An 18,411-nucleotide genomic window follows, 5' to 3' on the forward strand; every position below is an offset into this window, starting at 1 on the left:
GCAACAGCAGCAGCACACAAGCAAAAAATGCTAAGCAAGTTGTTAAATAAGTAAGGGTGCTCTCCAAACAAGTACTTAGAGTTCAATAGATCTTTCAGCCATGCTGCTAATGTTTATCAAGCGTTTACTATATGTTTGATATTGTGAGAATTAGAGAGGAAGACATACACAAAAAAGACCCTTACTGATTCTTCTCCTAGTTGAGTCCAACAGTGGATTCAGTCAAGTCCATAAAGGATTATAACGGACTGTGTTCACTTTCATGCTTAAGAAGCATACAGAGTGCTGTGGGAGCCCAGAAGTTTCTAACTCAAACTGAGCGGCCAGACAAGGAAATAGGAATAGTGCCCAGAAGTTTGAGGAGGGCATTTCAAGCAGGTGATAGCTTTTATAAAAGCATATAAATGTAAAATATTAAAATAGTCTATTACTAAAATGAAGGATCTCAGAATTGCTGTATGAAGTAGAAAGTGAAAATTCCTGATTATCTCATCACTCAAAATCTTTTAACAATTTAGTGTGCAGTCTTTCATACTTTTTTATGTGTACATATACATGTATTATTCTAGAAGTGCTATTATAGTATACTTGCTAATCTGTAATTTGCTATTTTTTACTTATATGATGGCCATTACTTCATACTAACATATATATAAAATCTACCATATCTCTTTTTTCCTTCGGTTTTTCATTATTTTTTCTGCCTTATCTTTTAAAATAGCTGCAAAGTATTCCATCTTATGGTCATACTATAATTTATTTAACTACTCACCTTTTGGTAAATGTAATTTTTATAAACATGCAATCTTTCACTATCACGCACTAGCAAGCAACTGTGTACCTTCAGCTTCGTGAGCATCACTATTCAGTAAGTATATGTATTGAGAGTAGCGGGTATGGTTGAGACTCAGTGAGTAAAACTGAAAAGAAAAATAGTATGTCAGAAAGTAGTAAGTGCTATGGAAAAAAAAAGAAGAAGAAAGCAAAGAAAGTGTTAGAAGTGCTAGGGATTGGGAAACATGTTGCAATATTAAGTACAGTGATCAAAATAGGCATCATTTGAAAAAATGACATTTGAGCCAAGACTTGCAGTCAGTGAGGGGGTTAATTATGCAGATATCTCAGGGAAGAGTGTTCTAGGCTGAAGGAACACCAAGTTTTAGGGTCCTGAGGCAGAAGTGTATCTGGCATGTCTGAATAACAGAATATCGGTGGCTGGAACAGTGAACAAGAGAGAGTAATAACAAAAGCAATGTCATGTAATGCCATATCCTGTAGACATTATCCGGACTTTAAATCCAAGTGAAAGAGAAGGACTTTAGAATGTTTTGAGCAGAGGGCTGACATGATTTTATATTCGCTTTGACCACGGTGATAGCAGTGGGAGTAGTGAAAAGTGGTTGGATTCTGTATATATCTGAAAGTAAAACCAAATTTCTTGATGGATTGGATATTTTTGTCATAATATGTTTATGACAAGGGATTTTGTCATAAACAACTGGAAGGATGAAGTTACCATTAACTGAGAGAGTAAAGGCCGAAACTGGGTACGAGGGGGAAATCAGAAGTTCCCTTTTGACTTCATTGAGCTTGAAATGTTGATTTAGACATTCAGGTGGAAGTGTTGAATACAGAGTCGGATATACAAGTCTGAGGATCAGAAGAGGTCTGGTCTAGAAAAACAAATATGGGAGTCATTAACTCTCTAGGTGGGATTTAAAGCTACAAAACAGGAGAGGTTCGCCAGGGCATGGGGTGTGGATTTAAATATAAAAGATTTAGGTTTAAGTTTTAGAGTATTCTGTGTTAGGAGGGAAGGGAGAAGAGAAGGAACCAGCAAAGGAGAGAATGAGCAGGTACTGAAGTAAGAGAATAATCAGGAGAGTGTGTCTAGTCAGCTGTGTCAAAAGCTGCCAGTGAATTGAAGAAGGTGAGGACTAAGAGTTGATCATTACATTTAGGGAAAAGGTTATTAGGAACCTTGAAAAGAGCACTTTTAGAGGAGTAGGTGTAAAAGAGGAAAACTGAAGACACAGTTCTTTTAAGAAGAAACAATTCTTTTAAGGAGTTTCATTAACAGAAGGAAGTAATATCAAGCAGGGAAGTAGGGCCAAGAGAAGGTTTTGTTTCAAAAAAGAAAGACTGCATAGGAGAGAAAGGGGGAATTGCTGTGCTTTGTTCTCAAGCCCATAAAAGGAGAGGGGAGCTAGTTCAACAGATTGAGAAGCTGGCTTTCACAGAGACTGTGCATAAGTGCAAATGCTAGGAGATGGTGAGATATGGTAGTGAACATTCATTTTGGAATGTATTCCCAAAAGTGGATTTACACAGTTTTAATAAATTTAACCAAATTGCCCTCTACAGTGGTTATACTAATTCACATTCCCAACAATTTTCTTAATTTCCCACATGCTTATCAATGCTGCATTGTTTTAATCTTTTTCAACCTGAAAGGGAAATACTATATTCCTTTCCATATCCACAGCTCGTTTCTGTCTCAAACCACTTATATCCAGGGGATTTGGCTGGTTTGCAGAGACAGAGTGGGTTGAGCGACCTGAAATAATGTCAGCAAGCTTGCTCACATAACTGTTCTGATGCTAAATGAAGACATTCAACCTATAGAGCTGTCAGCTAAGTATCAAATTAACTTTAAAATTTTAGAGATTAAAGGGGAAAAATAAAAAGTAAATCAATGTAACAGATTGCTTTATAAACCAGGAAGTAACATTGTTCATACTGTTAGTTCTTCCTGGTATAAGATACAACTACCATATATCTTAGCCCTTGCACCTTTTTTAAAAACTATTATTGGGACTTCCGTAGTAGTCCAGTGGTTAAGAATCTGCCTTCCAACACAGGGGATGCAGATTTGATCTCTGATTGGGGAACTAAGATCCCACATGCCACAGGGCAACTAAGCCCATATGCCTCTACCACTGAGCCCACACCACAACTACTGAGCCCGCACCGCAACTAGAGAGCCCACACATCAACTAGAGAGCCCGCGCCACAACTCCTGAGCCCGCACCACAACTCCTGAGCCCGCGCCACAACTCCTGAGCCCGCACTGCAACTCCTGAGCCTGCACCACAACTACAGAGCCCGCGCCACAACTAGAGAGCCCACACCGCAATTCCTGAGCCTGCACCGCAACTAGAGAGCCCGCACCACAACTCCTGAGCCCGCACTGCAACTCCTGAGCCTGCACCGCAACTAGAGAGCCCGCGCCACAACTCCTGAGCCTGCACCACAACTAGAGAGCCCGCGCCACAACTCCTGAGCCCGCACCGCAACTCCTGAGCCCGCGCCACAACTCCTGAGCCCGCACCGCAACTCCTGAGCCTGCACCACAACTAGAGAGCCCACACCGCAACTCCTGAGCCTGCACTGCAAGTAGAGAGCCCGCACCGCAACTCCTGAGCCCGCACCGCAACTCCTGAACCTGCACCGCAACTAGAGAGCCCGCACTGCAACTCCTGAGCCTGCACCGCAACTAGAGAGCCCACGCCACAACTAGAGAGCCCACACCACAACTCCTGAGCCTGCACCGCAATTCCTGAGCCCGCACCGCAACTCCTGAGCCCGCACCGCAACTCCTGAGCCTGCACCGCAACTAGAGAGCCCATGCCACAACTAGAGAGCCCGCACCGCAACTCCTGAGCCCGCACCGCAACTAGAGAGCCTGCAGCGCAACTCCTGAGCCTGCACTGCAGCTAGAGAGCCCGCGCCACAACTCCTGAGCCTGTACCACAACTACCGAGCCTGCGCCACAACTCCTGAGCCCGCGCCACTACTACTGAGCCCGAAAGCAGTAACTAGATAGAAGCCTGATGACAGAATGAAGAGCTGCCGTGCGTGTCCCACAGCCAAGACCTGATGCAGTCAAATGAATAGTGTTTTACATTGTGTTCTTCTGAGGGCACAGAGAAATGGTAGAGTGTGGGCCAAAGATCCACACTGTGATACCCTACAGCCAGTTCTCTTTGAAGGAATAGAGGGAACGTGGTCAAATACATAGAATTGTCCTTACTTTGAATTATGTATTAGAAGCAAGTGACATTATTCTACACCAGACACACTCAGCTTTACCGCCTCCTCTTTTTCAGGCCTTAGCTCCCCATGTCTGACCTAACAGGCTAGTAGACTGGAGAGAGAAAAGAGCCCTTACTACTGTGTCTGGCTATAGTTTACATGAGCACTGTGCCGGTTACTGGGGTAAGCATTTTATATATGCTGTCTCCTTCACTCCACATAAGAGCCTTGTGAGTTATAAGTGCTGTTATTGTAACTCCTCCCAGTTATGACAGATATGGTCAGTGGGAAACAGTTAAAGGTTTCCCTTTTGATTCTAAACTTCGGAAGTCTCTAATTTCATTACAGAAAGTGTATCATTTCTTTTTTACAAGTGGCGACTGTTACTGGCTTCAGTGGCTGCCTTCGTCACCCAGCAGTCCATCAGTGCAATAAAGACCTCCCTCTTAGGAAGGAAGGAGATGGGACTTTATAGGCGTGGGGTGGAATAGGGAAGACAAAGAGGTTTGTCATACCTATAGAGGAACATTAAAACAAAATCTGCACGTGATCACTTTTGTTTAGAGCAGTGTGAGTCTAACTGCTAGATTTTAAGCTTTTTGAGGGCAGAGACTCCAATTTCAGTAAGGATTGTTGAATAATATAAATTGAATAACGCTGATGGGGTGAATAAATGATGTGGACATGCCTTCTCTTCCATAGTCATTTATAGCCACCATGGAATGCAGAACCACTGGAGCATGATGAAATATAGTTTCCTCTTTCAAAAGTATTACTCATTCTACTTTTTCAAGGTCATAATGGTATGCTAGTTACTGTTTTAATTCACACAGGTGTGTCTGAAATAGTCCGAAAGACATGTATGCCAGATTGCAACTTTAATACAAGATAAAAGTTGTGATTCTAAATAATTAATCCTTCTTGATTATAGGTTATCCAGTCTTTTAGAATCAAAAATTTTCTCCCAACACAGTTCTTAGTCTGCCTATTCCATCTTGCGCTGAAGAAAATAGGATCTTTACTTTCCCCATAAGGACCTCAGCATAGGAAGTCCCCAGAAGATGGCCTACTTTTCTCTGTTTGGCCCTAGCCTCCTTAACTCAAAATGTGTAAACCACCACTACCACCAAATTATCCAGCTTTTTCCATCACATGCAAGCAGTGCTTTTCTTTCCTGGGAAAGGGAAGGGGACAGGGAATGTGTATGTTGATTTAGATTGAATTGGAGGCGAAGGTAGTAAACCAGTGGTTGAGAACTGCCCTCTCCTGCAGCTCCCTGCTTTTAAAGGCCTTCATGCCCGTGCACATAATCTCTGGAATACTCTTCTCTCCCTCAAGTCCATCTGAGAGGTTGTGATTGGTCACTGAGAAGCAACCTGTTCTGTGAAGCCTTACCCACCCTGCTGTCGTGTCCAAGCAAAGCCAGTCTCTTCTATTCCCATAAAATCTTGACATATGTCTCTGATAGTGTTTGTCATATTGTATGAAATTATTTGTTTACAAATCTATTCTCCCACCAGTAGCTATTAAGGAAATACTATCATATTGAGTTAAAACTTACCATATCTTTCTAAGAGAAGTTAGGATGAGATCATGAGAGAGGGTACAGAATGTGGTATGGAGTAAATTCCAAGATATGCTTCAGCCAACACAGTGGTGGTATCATTCAAATGTATAAATTATAAGCAAAGCCACTGGGCTTCCAAGGATTCATAGAAAGAAAAAGAAAAAAAAAGTGTATGAAACTGTTTCAGAAAGGCAGATAAAGGGCAGGAAACCTTCACCTTGGCCTGGTCCTGTTTCTTACTCTGCTAGAATGATTGGTCCTTCTTAACCTCTTAGTAAGCATACAGTTTTCATAATATTCGTATCAGTCGAGATTCAAACAGGGAAAAGCAGACACTGTGACACTGATGGAATAGGGAGTTTATTTTAGGAATTAGGCGTTGTACTATCTTGGGCAAAGATGGCAAAATGGACCTCCAAGGGGGGAGTTGGAAGTTCAGGAGAAAAATCACTAATCAGGCCTCCTGAAATAATGGCATGGTGGACAAGTTGGAGCTGGCAAGGATATCTAAAAGCTGGAGACACCCAGCTGCTAGGGTGAGACCATGAAAGACAGCGGAGTGAGGGGGACTGGTGTAGTGGTGTGGACGCAGTGGAAGGCTGTTGCTTCTGTGTGGCTGCCGCTCTGCACGTTTACTGCCAAGCACGTGGTAGGCTTGGGGTCATTGGTCAGCAGGGCTTGCAGTGCTTCACACAGAGCAGGGAAAAGCAGGGACAAACTAAAACCCAAAGGCATTTCTGCATCTTTTTCTCACAGCCTCTAATCACAGCAACCTTCAGAAAGTCCTAGCTGCTACCTCACTTTCATCTTCCAAAGCTCATATAGATTTCTCTTTTGCTCAATTCTAGGCCACAACTGTACAGGGAAATGAGTTCTGGGAAACTTAATTCTTATTTAGCCCAATAGACACAGTACAGAACCACAACAGTATGCCTCTAAATTTTGTAAATTGAATTTAGTTTCAATTTTAGAAGTGTTACTTACTTGAACAGGAAAAAGCAGAGCTAAGAAACATATATGACTTTATAATTTTTTACAAAGCATTCTTGGATATTGTCTAGTAATATGCCTTACTAGCACACATTTCAGAAAGAGAAATTGTAGTTGTAAATGCTAACTAGAAAAAAACTGTAAGGTGATTATATAAACATTACTTTGTTTTTGATGGTCAAACATAGAATTTAAGTACAGTTTTTAAATGACCATCTCTTTAGGTCTTCTGAAAAAGGATCTAAGGAGAAAAGGGAAGTAACATTTATTGTGTACTATGCCAAGAACTTGTGTGTCTTATTTCATTTACTTCATGTACCAAACCTGTGATCCTCCAAAAAGTAAAGTAGCTCAGTATCAAGTTCATGTGAAAAAGGTGAAAATGCGAAAATTCACCCCACAATTTAGAGTAACTTATGTATCTAAGTTATCTTTTCTTGACTTAGTTGGTTATTTATTCCTACTTTTTTTCACTTCTTATTGAAGAAGAGATAATGCAAATATTAAAGTATATAAACTAATCTTTAGTACAACTCAATGAGTTTTCATGTATCTACATATATATTCGTGTAATCACCATCCAGACAAAAATATCAAACTTCTCCAGTACCTTTGATTGATTTTCACTGGGCCATTTGTACTTCCCATATAAACTGCCTTGTGTATTTATATTTTTCATTATATGATGGTGTGACTCTTGGAACAACAGTAGGGGAAAATGAACAATAGCAATAAAGTGAAAATGTCGATCATGTGCCTCGTAACTGCTTTGAATTACATCTGCTTATGCCACTTTCTCATTCTGCTTTTACCCTGAAACAGGGACTCAGATCCTGTCCCTTGGGAGCCTCTCAAAAGATCAGATTTATCCAATGAAACTCAAGGGCATCTCCATCTGCTATTCAGCTCTCAAATCTGCCTTGTGTGGAAATTATGTCAGCTTTGGCGTCTTCAAGTTGTATGGGGACAACCACTTTGACAATGTACTCCAAGCCTTTGTCAAAATGCTGCTGTCGGTGTCCCACAGTGACTTGCTCGTAAGCAATCCTATATCATGGGAGTCTTTGTATGAAATGTGAAGTCACACCACCACAGGCTTAGAATTGTTACAATGAAGCCCGAGAAGTTAGAACAGCACTAGATCATTTTATGTTTTAGGACAGCATTTAATTTAGCTTACAGAATTAGAAAAACTTTAGTGGCTGTCTTTATATAATTAAATGTGTAGCTTTGAAAACTGCATCTTCTGACAAATTGGTCATCCAGAGTGTTCCGAGTTCTGTGTCTACAGAAAGTGTAATTAGCAATTTCAACTAACTGCTTACAACTGTGCTCACAATTCAGAAAAGGTCTGTGTTTCCTGGGGCAGAAATGCAGGATGACTTCAGGATCTTCTCCTTCCTTCACTTCTACTCTGTCTGCTTCCCATGCTGTTTGGCTTTCCTTTCCCTTAACACTCTGATATGGTGGACAGAGTGCTGAACTAGAAGTTGAGCAACCTGGTATATAGTCTCAACTCTGCCACTCACTGGCCATTTACCTCGAATAAATCACCTTCTCTATTTCTCCAGGCTTCAATTTCCTCACCTCTAAAACGAGTAAATTAAACAAAGTGATCTCTAGGTCCCTTTTCTACCCTACTGTCTAGTTTTAGTGATTTATGTCAGTAGTTTTCAAACTTTGAAGCCCATCAGAATCACCTGGGGTGCTTGCTGGAATTCAAATTTCCAGGCTCCTCCACTGAGCTGTGTCGTTATCAGACGTTTTTTTTTAAATCTCTCTGCCTGATTACACAAAAGCTAATATATGCCCAGCGTGGTTGCAGTAGTTGCTTCAGTAGCACAGCCAAACTTATGCTCAGGCTTTCCCACCTGCCCCAGACTACGAGATGCGGGGCCTGTGTTAGTCAGCCTGTACAAGAAGTGCTTCTTGACATTCTAATGGACTAGTGGTACCCTCTTCCACCTTTCTAAGCTAGTCTTCATAAAACCACATCTTGGGAATTCCCTAGCAGTTCAGTGATTAAGACTCTGCAGTTTTACTGCCAAGGACCCAGGTTCAGTCCCTAGTCAGGGAACTAAGATCCTGTAAGTAACACAGCATGGCCCAAAAAACCCAAAAACCAAACAAAAAAATGCATCTTGAGCCAAAGGTGTCCAGCCTCTTTGCAGTAGAATGGAATGCTCATTGAAGGCTGCCTGTGCAACAGAAATTGTGGAATAGAGACTTGAGTCAGATCAGCCATGTGCTACAGCCTCATTGAGGGAACTCTTCATTTAGCACTTGAAGCCCACCAAAAAAAAAAAAGAAGCAAACCTGATATGGCTCCAGGATTTTCTCTGATCTTTTTTCTAGTAGACAAGCAAACCTTTATCTCAGTAATTTCAAAATTGAGGATGCAGAGGACTCCCTTAGAATATACTTCTTAAATGCCCTTTTCAGGACCTCATTCCAGAGGTTTTCATTTTGTTAAGTCTGATCTGGGGATCAGAAAACTGTGTTTTTAACAAGCACCCCTATGTGATTTTTATGGAGGTAGTCTTAATCTCACTTTAATAAATATTGCTATGGTTTATTTCTCTTATGAGTGTTGTGCTTCTTTGATACTGGTTTGAGTTTCATTTGAGGTTTTCCAGGTGTATTTCTCATGCACTTATCTTTTGCCTGTTGTGTATGGTAAATATTAAGCCATTTACCCAGTTATGATTTAGTTATATGGGTTGACATTGTGTGAATACAGCAGATGATGATACCAAATCCTATTATAACAGCAGATTTCTTTGTGTTAAAAAAAAAGGTTCCCTAGCCCCTGTTAAGCACTGTTCTGTGTTATATTATTCCAGCCCAGAAAAATAATTCAGTCTTCTAAATTCCATACTACAACAGTGTTGCTTGCGCTTAACCGTTAACCATATAAGGCAAATTGAAATTACGTACTATGCTATACTATAGCTTCAAATTAGGACTTCTAGAGATCAAGATATTTTTATTAGAATTCCTTTAAATACTGAATTGAGAATCATTACGTCATTTGTTCCATGTTAGGTTGGTGCAAAAGAAATTGTGGTTTTGCACTGTTGAACTTTGCCATTTGCACTTTGAATTTGCCATACATTCTTAAATAAATGTGGTTATGTTATACATCGTTTTAATACACATTTATCACTTTATATTTTTTGCTAATGACTTATTACTTGCTGTTTATTTCATATTTATTTTAGACTAGGGAAATTATATTAAAAAGCAAATTCGAGTAATTTTCTTATTTGAGTTCTAATGTGTTGTAAAACGGCAGAGACAGCTCATAACAACAACACATTTGGCCCAGAAACTGCTAATGAACATTGCAGTCAGGCTTCCCTGGCGGCTGAGACAGTAAAGAATCCACCTGCAGCGTGGGACACCTGGGTTCAATCCCTGGATTGGGAAGATCCCCTGGAGGAGGGCATGGCAACCCACTCCAGTGTTCTGGCCTAGAGCATCCCCATGGACAGAGGAGCCTGACGGGCTACAATCCATGGAGTTGCACAGAGTCAGACACAACTGAGTGACTAGGCACAGCACACAGTACAGTGCAGTAGTGGCTCAAGAAGTTTTGCAAAGGAGACGATGAGAGCCTTGAAAATGAGCACAGTAGCTGGCTATTGGAAGTTGACAATGACCAACTGAGAGCCGGCATTGAAACTGGTCCTCTTACAACTGCACAAGAAGTTGCTGAAGAACTCAATGTCGACCATTCTAGTCATTTGGCATTTGAAGCAAATTGGAAAGGTGAAAAAGGTTGATAAATACATGTTTCATAAGCTGACCAAAAATTTTAAAAACTGTCGCTTTGAAGTGGCGTCTTCTCTTATTCTCCACAACAACAACAACGAGCCATTTCTCAATCAGATTGTGACTTGTAATGAAAAGTGGATTTTATACAATTGAAGATGGCCAGCTCAGTTGTTGGACCAAGAAGAAGCTCTAAAGCACTTCCCAAAGCCAAACTTGAACCCAAAAAAAGGTCATGGTCACTGATGGTCCGCTGCCGGTCTGATCTTACTCCAGCTTTCTGAATCCCCGTGAAACCATTACATCTGAGAAGTATGCTCAGCAAATTGAAGAGATGCATCAAAAACTGCAGTGCCTGCAGCCAGCATTGATCAACAGAAAAGGCCCAGTTCTTTTCTACAACAACGCCCGACTGCATATCGCACGACCGATGCTTCAAAGATGGAATGAATTGGGCTGTGAAGTTTTGCCTCGTCTGCCATATTCACCTGACCTCTCACCAACCGACCACCACGTCTTCAAGCATATCGACTTTGTTCAGGGAAAATGCTTCCACAACCAGCGGGAAGCAGAAAATGCTTTTCATGAGTTCATCGAATCCCAAAGCGTGGATTTTTATGCTGCAGGAATAAACAAACTTATTTCTCATTGGCAAAAATGTGTTGATTGTAATGGTTCCTATTTTGATTTTAAAAAAATGCATTTGAGCCTAGTTTAAAATGATTTATACCCAGGCTTCCTGGCTAGCTCAAATGGTAAAGAGTCTACCGGCAATGCTGGAGACCTGGGTTCAATCCCTGGGTCGGGAAGATCCCCTGAAGAAGGGCATGGCAACCCACTCCAGCATTCTTGCCTGGAGAATCCCATGGACAGAGAAGCCTGGCGGACTGCAGTCCACGGGATTACAAAGAGTCAGACATGATTGGGCGATTAACAGTTTCACACTTTCATTTTCATAATTATTTAAAATTCACAGTCTGAAACTGCAATTATGTTTGCACCAACCTAATTATTTTATATATCTTTATGTTTGTGTTTATTTATATATTTATATGTAAATAAGGTCACAATTTCCAGTCTTATACATGTCAGTTTTCACTGACTGTAGCATGTCTTTTGCTTCCCTGTGGCTTGACCTTTAGTATTTCTATTATAGCAATATCGGAAACTGAGCCAGTCGTATTATCCACTCTTGGAATGTCTCACCCAGGACCACATGAGCTTCATCACCAGCTTAGATCCTCCTGTACTCCTGTATGTCCTCACATCCATCTCAGAGGGACTCACTGCTCTTGGTGAGTATCAGAGAGAGCATTGTTTTCAGAGGAAGAATTTGGTTGTGGTCTCTTAGAGTAGGTGCTTTTGAGATGATCATGGGGGAAGACTGTTTAACCAAAGTGAAAGATTGTAACTATTACTTAAAAGACAGAAAATACCCTTTTTCATATTTTGGTGTACAGTTTATTTTTAATCAGCTTTATTAAAGTACAATTTACACAATGTAAAAATTATTGATTTTAAATGAACAGTTCAGTGCATCTTGACAAATGTCTATACATAGTCATGAACCACCACAGCCAAGATACAGAACATTTTCATCACCACAAAAGCTCCCTCATGACCCCTTCTAATCAATCCCTCCCCCTAGTTCCAGCCCCAAGCAACTACTGTCTACTTTCTCTCACTGTAGTTTGCTTTTTCCAGAATTTCATATGAGTGGAATCATGTAACATACAGTCCTTTGTGTCTGGCTGCTTCCATTTAGCATAATGCCTTATTTTCCGAATCAGTTTTTATCTTTCTGTTGCTCAGTATTATTCCATGGTATACGTTACCACATTTGTTAATTTGTTAATATATTTTCACCAACTGGTAACATTTGGGTTGTTTCCATTATTTGGTTGTTTTGATAATGCTACTATGAACATTCATGCACAAGTCTTTGTATGGACAAATATTTCTCTTGAGTAAATACCAAAGTGAAATTTCTGGGTTGTATGCTAGATGTATATTTAACATTGTTGAAATCTACCAAACTATTCCAAAGTGACTGTACCATTTTGCTCCCTGCAGCAATGTATAAGGGCTCCAGTTGCCCTCTACTTTCCCTAACACTTGCTACTTTCAGTCTTTTGGGGGGTAGGAGACAGAGGCTGCTTTGGATCTTAGACACGGCATGCAAGAGCTATCATTTTTGTTTCATGCAAGATCTTTCATTGTAGTTTCCCTGCTCAGTCTCAAGTAGTTGAGGCACTTGGGCTTAGCTGCTCCATGGCATGTAGGAACTTCGTTCCCCAACCAGGGATTGAACCCACGTTCCCTGCATTGCAAGGCAGATTCTTAACCACTGGACTGCCAAGGAAGTCCCAATTATCAGTCATTTTAATGGGCATGAAGTGGACTCTCTTTGTGTTTTTATTTTGCATCTCACTAATGGATGTTAATTTGGGCATCTTTTCATGCTTATTTGCCATTTATCTGTCTTCTTGGTAAAGTAGTTGTTCCAATCTTCTACCCAGTTTTTCTGAGTTATTTTATCTTGAAAGTGTTTGTTATATATTGTGGATACAAACCTTTTCTCAAATACATGTTTTGCAAATATTTTTTCAACTTTGTCTTGTCTTTTTTTATTTTCTTAACAGTATCTTCTGAAGAGTAAAAGTTTTCAATTTTGAGGAAGTCCAATTATTTTTTTCTGTTAGAGATCATGTCTTTTGTGTCCTATCCTAAGAAATCTTTGCTTATTAACCTGAGGCCATAAAGGTTTTTTTCTGTGTTTTCTTCTAAAAGTTTTATAGTTTTAGCTTTTATGTTTAGGTCTATGTTTCCATCCAATTTATTTTTGTACATCATATTATAAGAGGCTTCCCTTGTGGCTCAGCTGGTAAAGAATCCGCCTGCAATGCGGGAGACCTGGGTTCAATCCCTGGGTTGGGAAGATCCCCTGGAGAACGGAAAGGCTACCCACTCCAGTATTCTGGCCTGGAGAATTCCATGGATTGTATTAATTCTTGCAGTCACAAAGAATTGGACGCGACTAAGCAACTTTCACTCACTATTATGAGGTAAAAGTTAGAATTCTTTTTTTAACATGGATATTCAATTGTTCTAGCACATTGTTGAAGAACATTCTTTATCTATTAGACTACTTTGTGCCATTTCTGTACTATCCTAATTTTATAGTAAGTCTCAAAATCAGATAGTGTGGCCTTCTAATTTTTTTTTTTTTTCATTATAAATTGTCTTGACTATTCTGGCCTTTGCCTTTTTTTTTTTTTAATAAATATTAGAGTCAACTTGTCAATTTCTCTTGTTAGATTAAAAAATGAGCAGGAGAATTTTTATTGGGTTACATTGAATCTGTAGCCCAATTTGGGGAGAACTGACGTCTTAGCAATATTGAGTGTTCAGTTCTTGAAAATGGCATATCTTTCCATTTATTTGGATCTTCTTTATATTTTCTCAACAGCATTTTTGAAGTTTTGAATATTAAGTCTTATCCAACTAAGTATTTTATGTTTTTATGCTTTTGTAAATGGTATTGATTTCAATATGTTGTTTTTGCTACCATGTAGAATTGCAGTTGATTTCTTTATATGTTGACCATGTACTCTGTAACCTTGCTAAACTGACTTATTAATTCTGGTAGCATCTGTTAGGATTTCTTCATGATAGATGTGTCTTTCTACATAGTTATGTCTACAAATAAAGATAGTTTTACCTCTTTGAATCTGTATGGCTTTTCTTCATACCTTATTACACTGGCTAGAGCCTATAGTAAAATGTTGAATGGAAGTGATGGTAGCAAACACTTTTCCCTTGTCTTCAATGTTATGGAGAAAGATATATTATTTCACCATTCAGTATAAGATTAGCTAGCTCTAGGTTCTATTCCTGGGACAGGCAGATCCGCTGGAGAAGGGATAGGCTACCCACTCCAGTATTCTTGGGCTTCCCTTGTGGCTCAGCTGGTAAAGAATTCACTTGTGGTGTGGGAGACCTGGGTTCGATTCCTGAGTGGGAAGATCCCCTGGAGAAGGGAACGGCTTCCCACTCCAGCTTTCTGGCCTGGAGAATTCCATAGACTATACAGTCCATGGGGCCACAAAGAGTCAGACAAGACTGAGAGACTTTTACTTCATTTACTAGGTTTTTTTGTAGAGCTTCTTTATCTTGTTAGGAAAATGTCTTTCTTTTGTAGTTTTCTGAGAGTATTACCATGAATGGGTGTTGAATTTTATCACATTTTTCCTGCGTATACTAAGACAATCTTAGGGTTTTCGTTGTGTCTGTTAATACATTGCATGGTATTAGCCATCATATTGATGGGTATTTGAATGTTAAAGCAACCTTGCATTCCACACTGGGTTACGACATATTGTCCTGCTTATAAATTAATAGATAAAACTTTCTAAAATTTAGATACATATTTTTACATCTATAATAGGTTCACGACAGCTATGATGGATTCTTCTGTAGTTCTTCGTTAATAATTTTCTGTTCTTCTCGTATCTTTGCCTTGTTTTGGTATTGATATAGGGCTCTCAGAAATGAATTGAGAAATGTCCCCTCCTCTCATTTTCTTAAAGAGTTTGTGTAGAATTGTTATCAGTTCTTCCTTAAATGTTTAATAGAATTCCCTACTGAAAGCACTAGGCCTAGATTTTTCTTTGTTAGAAGGTTTTTAACTATAAATTAAATTTCTTTAATGGATATAGGACTATTCCAGTCTCCTATTATATCTTGAGTAGCATTTGATACCTATATCTTTAAGGGAAATTATTCATTTCATCTGAAGTTTATCTGACATTATTGGCATAAAATTGTTCATGTTACCCTCTTGTTATGGCTTCCGTGGTGGCTCAGTGGTAAAGAATCCGCCTGCAATGCAGGAGACAGATCAATCCCTGGGTGGGAAAGACACCCTAGAGAAGGAAATGGCAACCCAATCCAGTAGTCTTGCCTGGGAAATCCCATGGACCGAGTAGTCTGTCAGGCTACAGTCCCTGGGGTTGCAAGAGTAGGACATGACTTAGTGACTAAACTACCACCACCATCCTCTTGTTATACAGTTTGATTTCTGTAAGATCTCTAGTAATGTTCCCTCTTTAATGCCTAACATTGGCAATCTGTGTGTTTTTTTTCTTGGGAATACTGGCTCTAGGTTTATTAATTTTGTACAGAGAACCAGTTTTCATTTTTCACTGATTTCTCTATTCTGTTTTTTATTTCATTGACTTCATGTATGATCTTTATAATTTCCTTCCTTCAGTTTATTTGCTTTTCCTTTTCTAGTTTTTCAAGTAGAAGCTTACATTGCTGATCTTAGACCTTTTTTCTTTTCTCATATACAGATCTAGTGCTTTAAGCACTGCTGTGGCTATCGCTCATAAAATTTTTATTTATTTGGGGACTTTTTCTATTCAGTTAAAAGTATTTTCTAATTACCCTAGTGATTTCTTCTTTTACCAATGAGGTATTACTTAGAAGCACATTGTTTAATTTCTGATAGTTCTGTTATTAATTCTAGTTTAATTTTATTTTAGTCATAGAATATACTCAGTTGTTGTTATTGGATCTTTTTTATGGTCCAAAGTACAGTGAATGTTTCAGGAGCACTTGAAATGGGTGTGTATTCCATTGTTGTTGGGAAGAATGTTCTCTAACCGTCAGATCTAATTGCTTGATAATGTTCACATTTTCTGTATTTTTACCAGTTATTTTTTTGTCTGTTTGTCTGTTTTCTACTTGTCCTTTGAGTTACCAAAAGATAAGTGCTAAAGCCTCTAACCATAATTATCAATTTGTCCATTTCTCCTTTTACTGCTATCAGTTTTTGTATGAAGTATTTTGAAGCTCTGTTATCAAGTGCGTGTATATATATTTAGGATTGTTATGTCCCCTTGATTAATTTACCCCTTTATCCTTATGAAATGACACAGTTTATTTCTGGCAATATTCTTTCCTCAGAAATCTACTTTGTCTGGTATTACTAGCCTCTCCAGCATTCTTTTGATTACAGTTAGCCTCTTTTTCCATCATTTCACTTTTAATCTTTCTGTGTGTCTCTGTATTTAAAGTTGGTTTCTTATCGACATGAGGTATTTTCTGTTGCAACACCTTTTTACAAACCTGATGACTTAAAACAACATAAATTTGTTCTGTAGTTCTTTACTTCATAAATCTGGCGTGGGTCTCACCAGACTAAAATCAAAGTGTCAGCAGAGCTGTTTCCTGCCTTCTTCAGCCTCTAGAGATTGCCTGCATGCCTTGTCCTGGCTCCTGTCCTCCGTCTGCAAAGCCAGCAGCACTGAATATCTGAGCATTCTCCCACAGGTGCGTCTCCAGTTGATTCTGATGTCTTCTGCCTCTCTTTCACTTTCAAGGACCCTTGGAATTACCTTGGGCCTACCCATATAATCGGGAGAAGGCAATGGCATCCCACTCCAGTACTCTTGCCTGGAAAATCCCATGGACGGAGGAGCCTGGTAGGCTGCAGTCCATGGGATTGCTAACGACTGAGCGACTTCACTTTCACTTTTCACTTTCATGCATTGGAGGAAGAAATGGTGACCCACTCCAGTGTTCTTGCCTGGAGAATCCCAGGGACGGCGGGGCCTGGTGGGCTGCCGTCTGTGGGGATCCACAGAGTCGGACACGACTGAAGTGACTTAGCAGCAGCAGCTACCCATATAATCAGGGATAATCCCCCTATTTTTAGTTCAACTGACTAGCAACCTTAACCCATCTGCAGCTTTATTCTCTGCTGTGTAACCTAACACATTCACAAGTTTCAGGGATTAGGATATGGACATATTTGCCTAACATATAGCATATAGTTGGGTCACATTTTTATACGAAATCTGACTATCTCTGCCTCCTATTAATAAAGTGTTTCAGCCATTAACATGTAATATAACTACCAGTATATTTGAGTTTAAATCTACAATACTGCTATTTGTTTTTTCTTGCTTTGTCTCTTTTTCCTCCCTTCTTTTAGTTTGGATTAATTAAATGTTTTTTATGACTCCATTCTATATCCCCTATGAGCTTATTAGCCATACTTCTTAATTTTTAGTGGTACTCTAAGGTTTATAATCTACACCATCAAATGATGTAATCAGTTTGCATTCAAATAATTACAGTCTACCTCTCTCTCTGTCTCTATTCCTTCTGGAACTCCAATTACACGTGTTATGTGTCTCTGTTACATTGTTCAAAGACTGGAGAGAACTCCTCTACAGATCTTCAGAGCTCTCTTCTCACATAGTTCCCACTCTCTGATACTCAGTCGCAGAAGTTCCAGCTGCCTCAGTCTCCCCAGATTCAACTCACTGAGACCACTTGGCTTTGTTTGGGTTCCCCTTTCCTGGCCAGCAGCCTGGAAGCTGCTTTGGGCAATAGGCTTGAGCAGTTGTGTAGGTATTACCTCATTTGTCTCCCTCCTCTCTGGTTTAATAGTCCTATACTGCTTCTTGTGCAGTAATTGAAAAATGTTGTTTCATATATTTTGTCCTGTTTTCTAGTTGTTTATGGCAGAAGGAAAAAATTCTCATAGCAGTTAATCCTTCATGGACAGAAACTGAAGTCTTGTCTTTTTTTATTACAGTTTGTCTTAACATTCTTTTATCTCATCTCATAGCAGTACTTGAAGGTTTTGAATTACTTGCAGATGGCTATGTTGTACTCACAAACTGTGATCTTCAGCCTGAAATCTGCATTTTAACAAGTCTCTCAAAGGAATCTTGACAAAGTGGCATAATGGAGGGAATACTGAACTTGAATTTAAGTTCCAGCGCTGCCACTTACGAATGTACTGAGCATAGACGTGGACTCTGTACATGATGCAGTCATAAGTATTTTCATATGTGTTCTTCATTCATTTCATTCTTAGAAGCACTCTGCATACTAAAACTAGATCAGAGATGTTAATAGTATTGTTTGTCCTTATTTCCTATTTGTTGTAAGCTTCCTCCTTGACTGTGTTGATCACTACTTTTTTCCCAGTTACTAACATATAGTAAGTGCTCAATAAGTATATATTG

At 39.5% G+C, this 18,411-nt stretch overlaps 1 protein-coding gene across 6 annotated transcripts in view; it reads left to right on the forward strand.

Moving 5' to 3' along the window:
• Nucleotides 1-18,411, forward strand: part of RANBP17 (RAN binding protein 17) — a 375,933-nt gene that overhangs the window by 315,556 nt on the left and 41,966 nt on the right. For 4 of the 6 annotated variants that reach the window (XR_003507255.1, XM_027520583.1, XM_027520584.1 and 1 more), the window contains 2 exons: nucleotides 7,415-7,629; nucleotides 11,523-11,661. Coding sequence is in view for 5 of the 6 variants with exons in the window: in XM_027520583.1 (XP_027376384.1) it covers nucleotides 7,415-7,629; nucleotides 11,523-11,661 (354 nt within the window). In the remaining variant the exon portion in view is untranslated. The remainder of the gene's footprint in view (nucleotides 1-7,414; nucleotides 7,630-11,522; nucleotides 11,662-18,411) is intronic. The other 2 variants (XM_027520587.1, XM_027520586.1) reach the window with 1 other exon arrangement.

The sequence above is a fragment of the Bos indicus x Bos taurus genome, chromosome 20 (assembly GCF_003369695.1).
Source record: "Bos indicus x Bos taurus breed Angus x Brahman F1 hybrid chromosome 20, Bos_hybrid_MaternalHap_v2.0, whole genome shotgun sequence".
Taxonomy (NCBI): domain Eukaryota; kingdom Metazoa; phylum Chordata; class Mammalia; order Artiodactyla; family Bovidae; genus Bos; species Bos indicus x Bos taurus.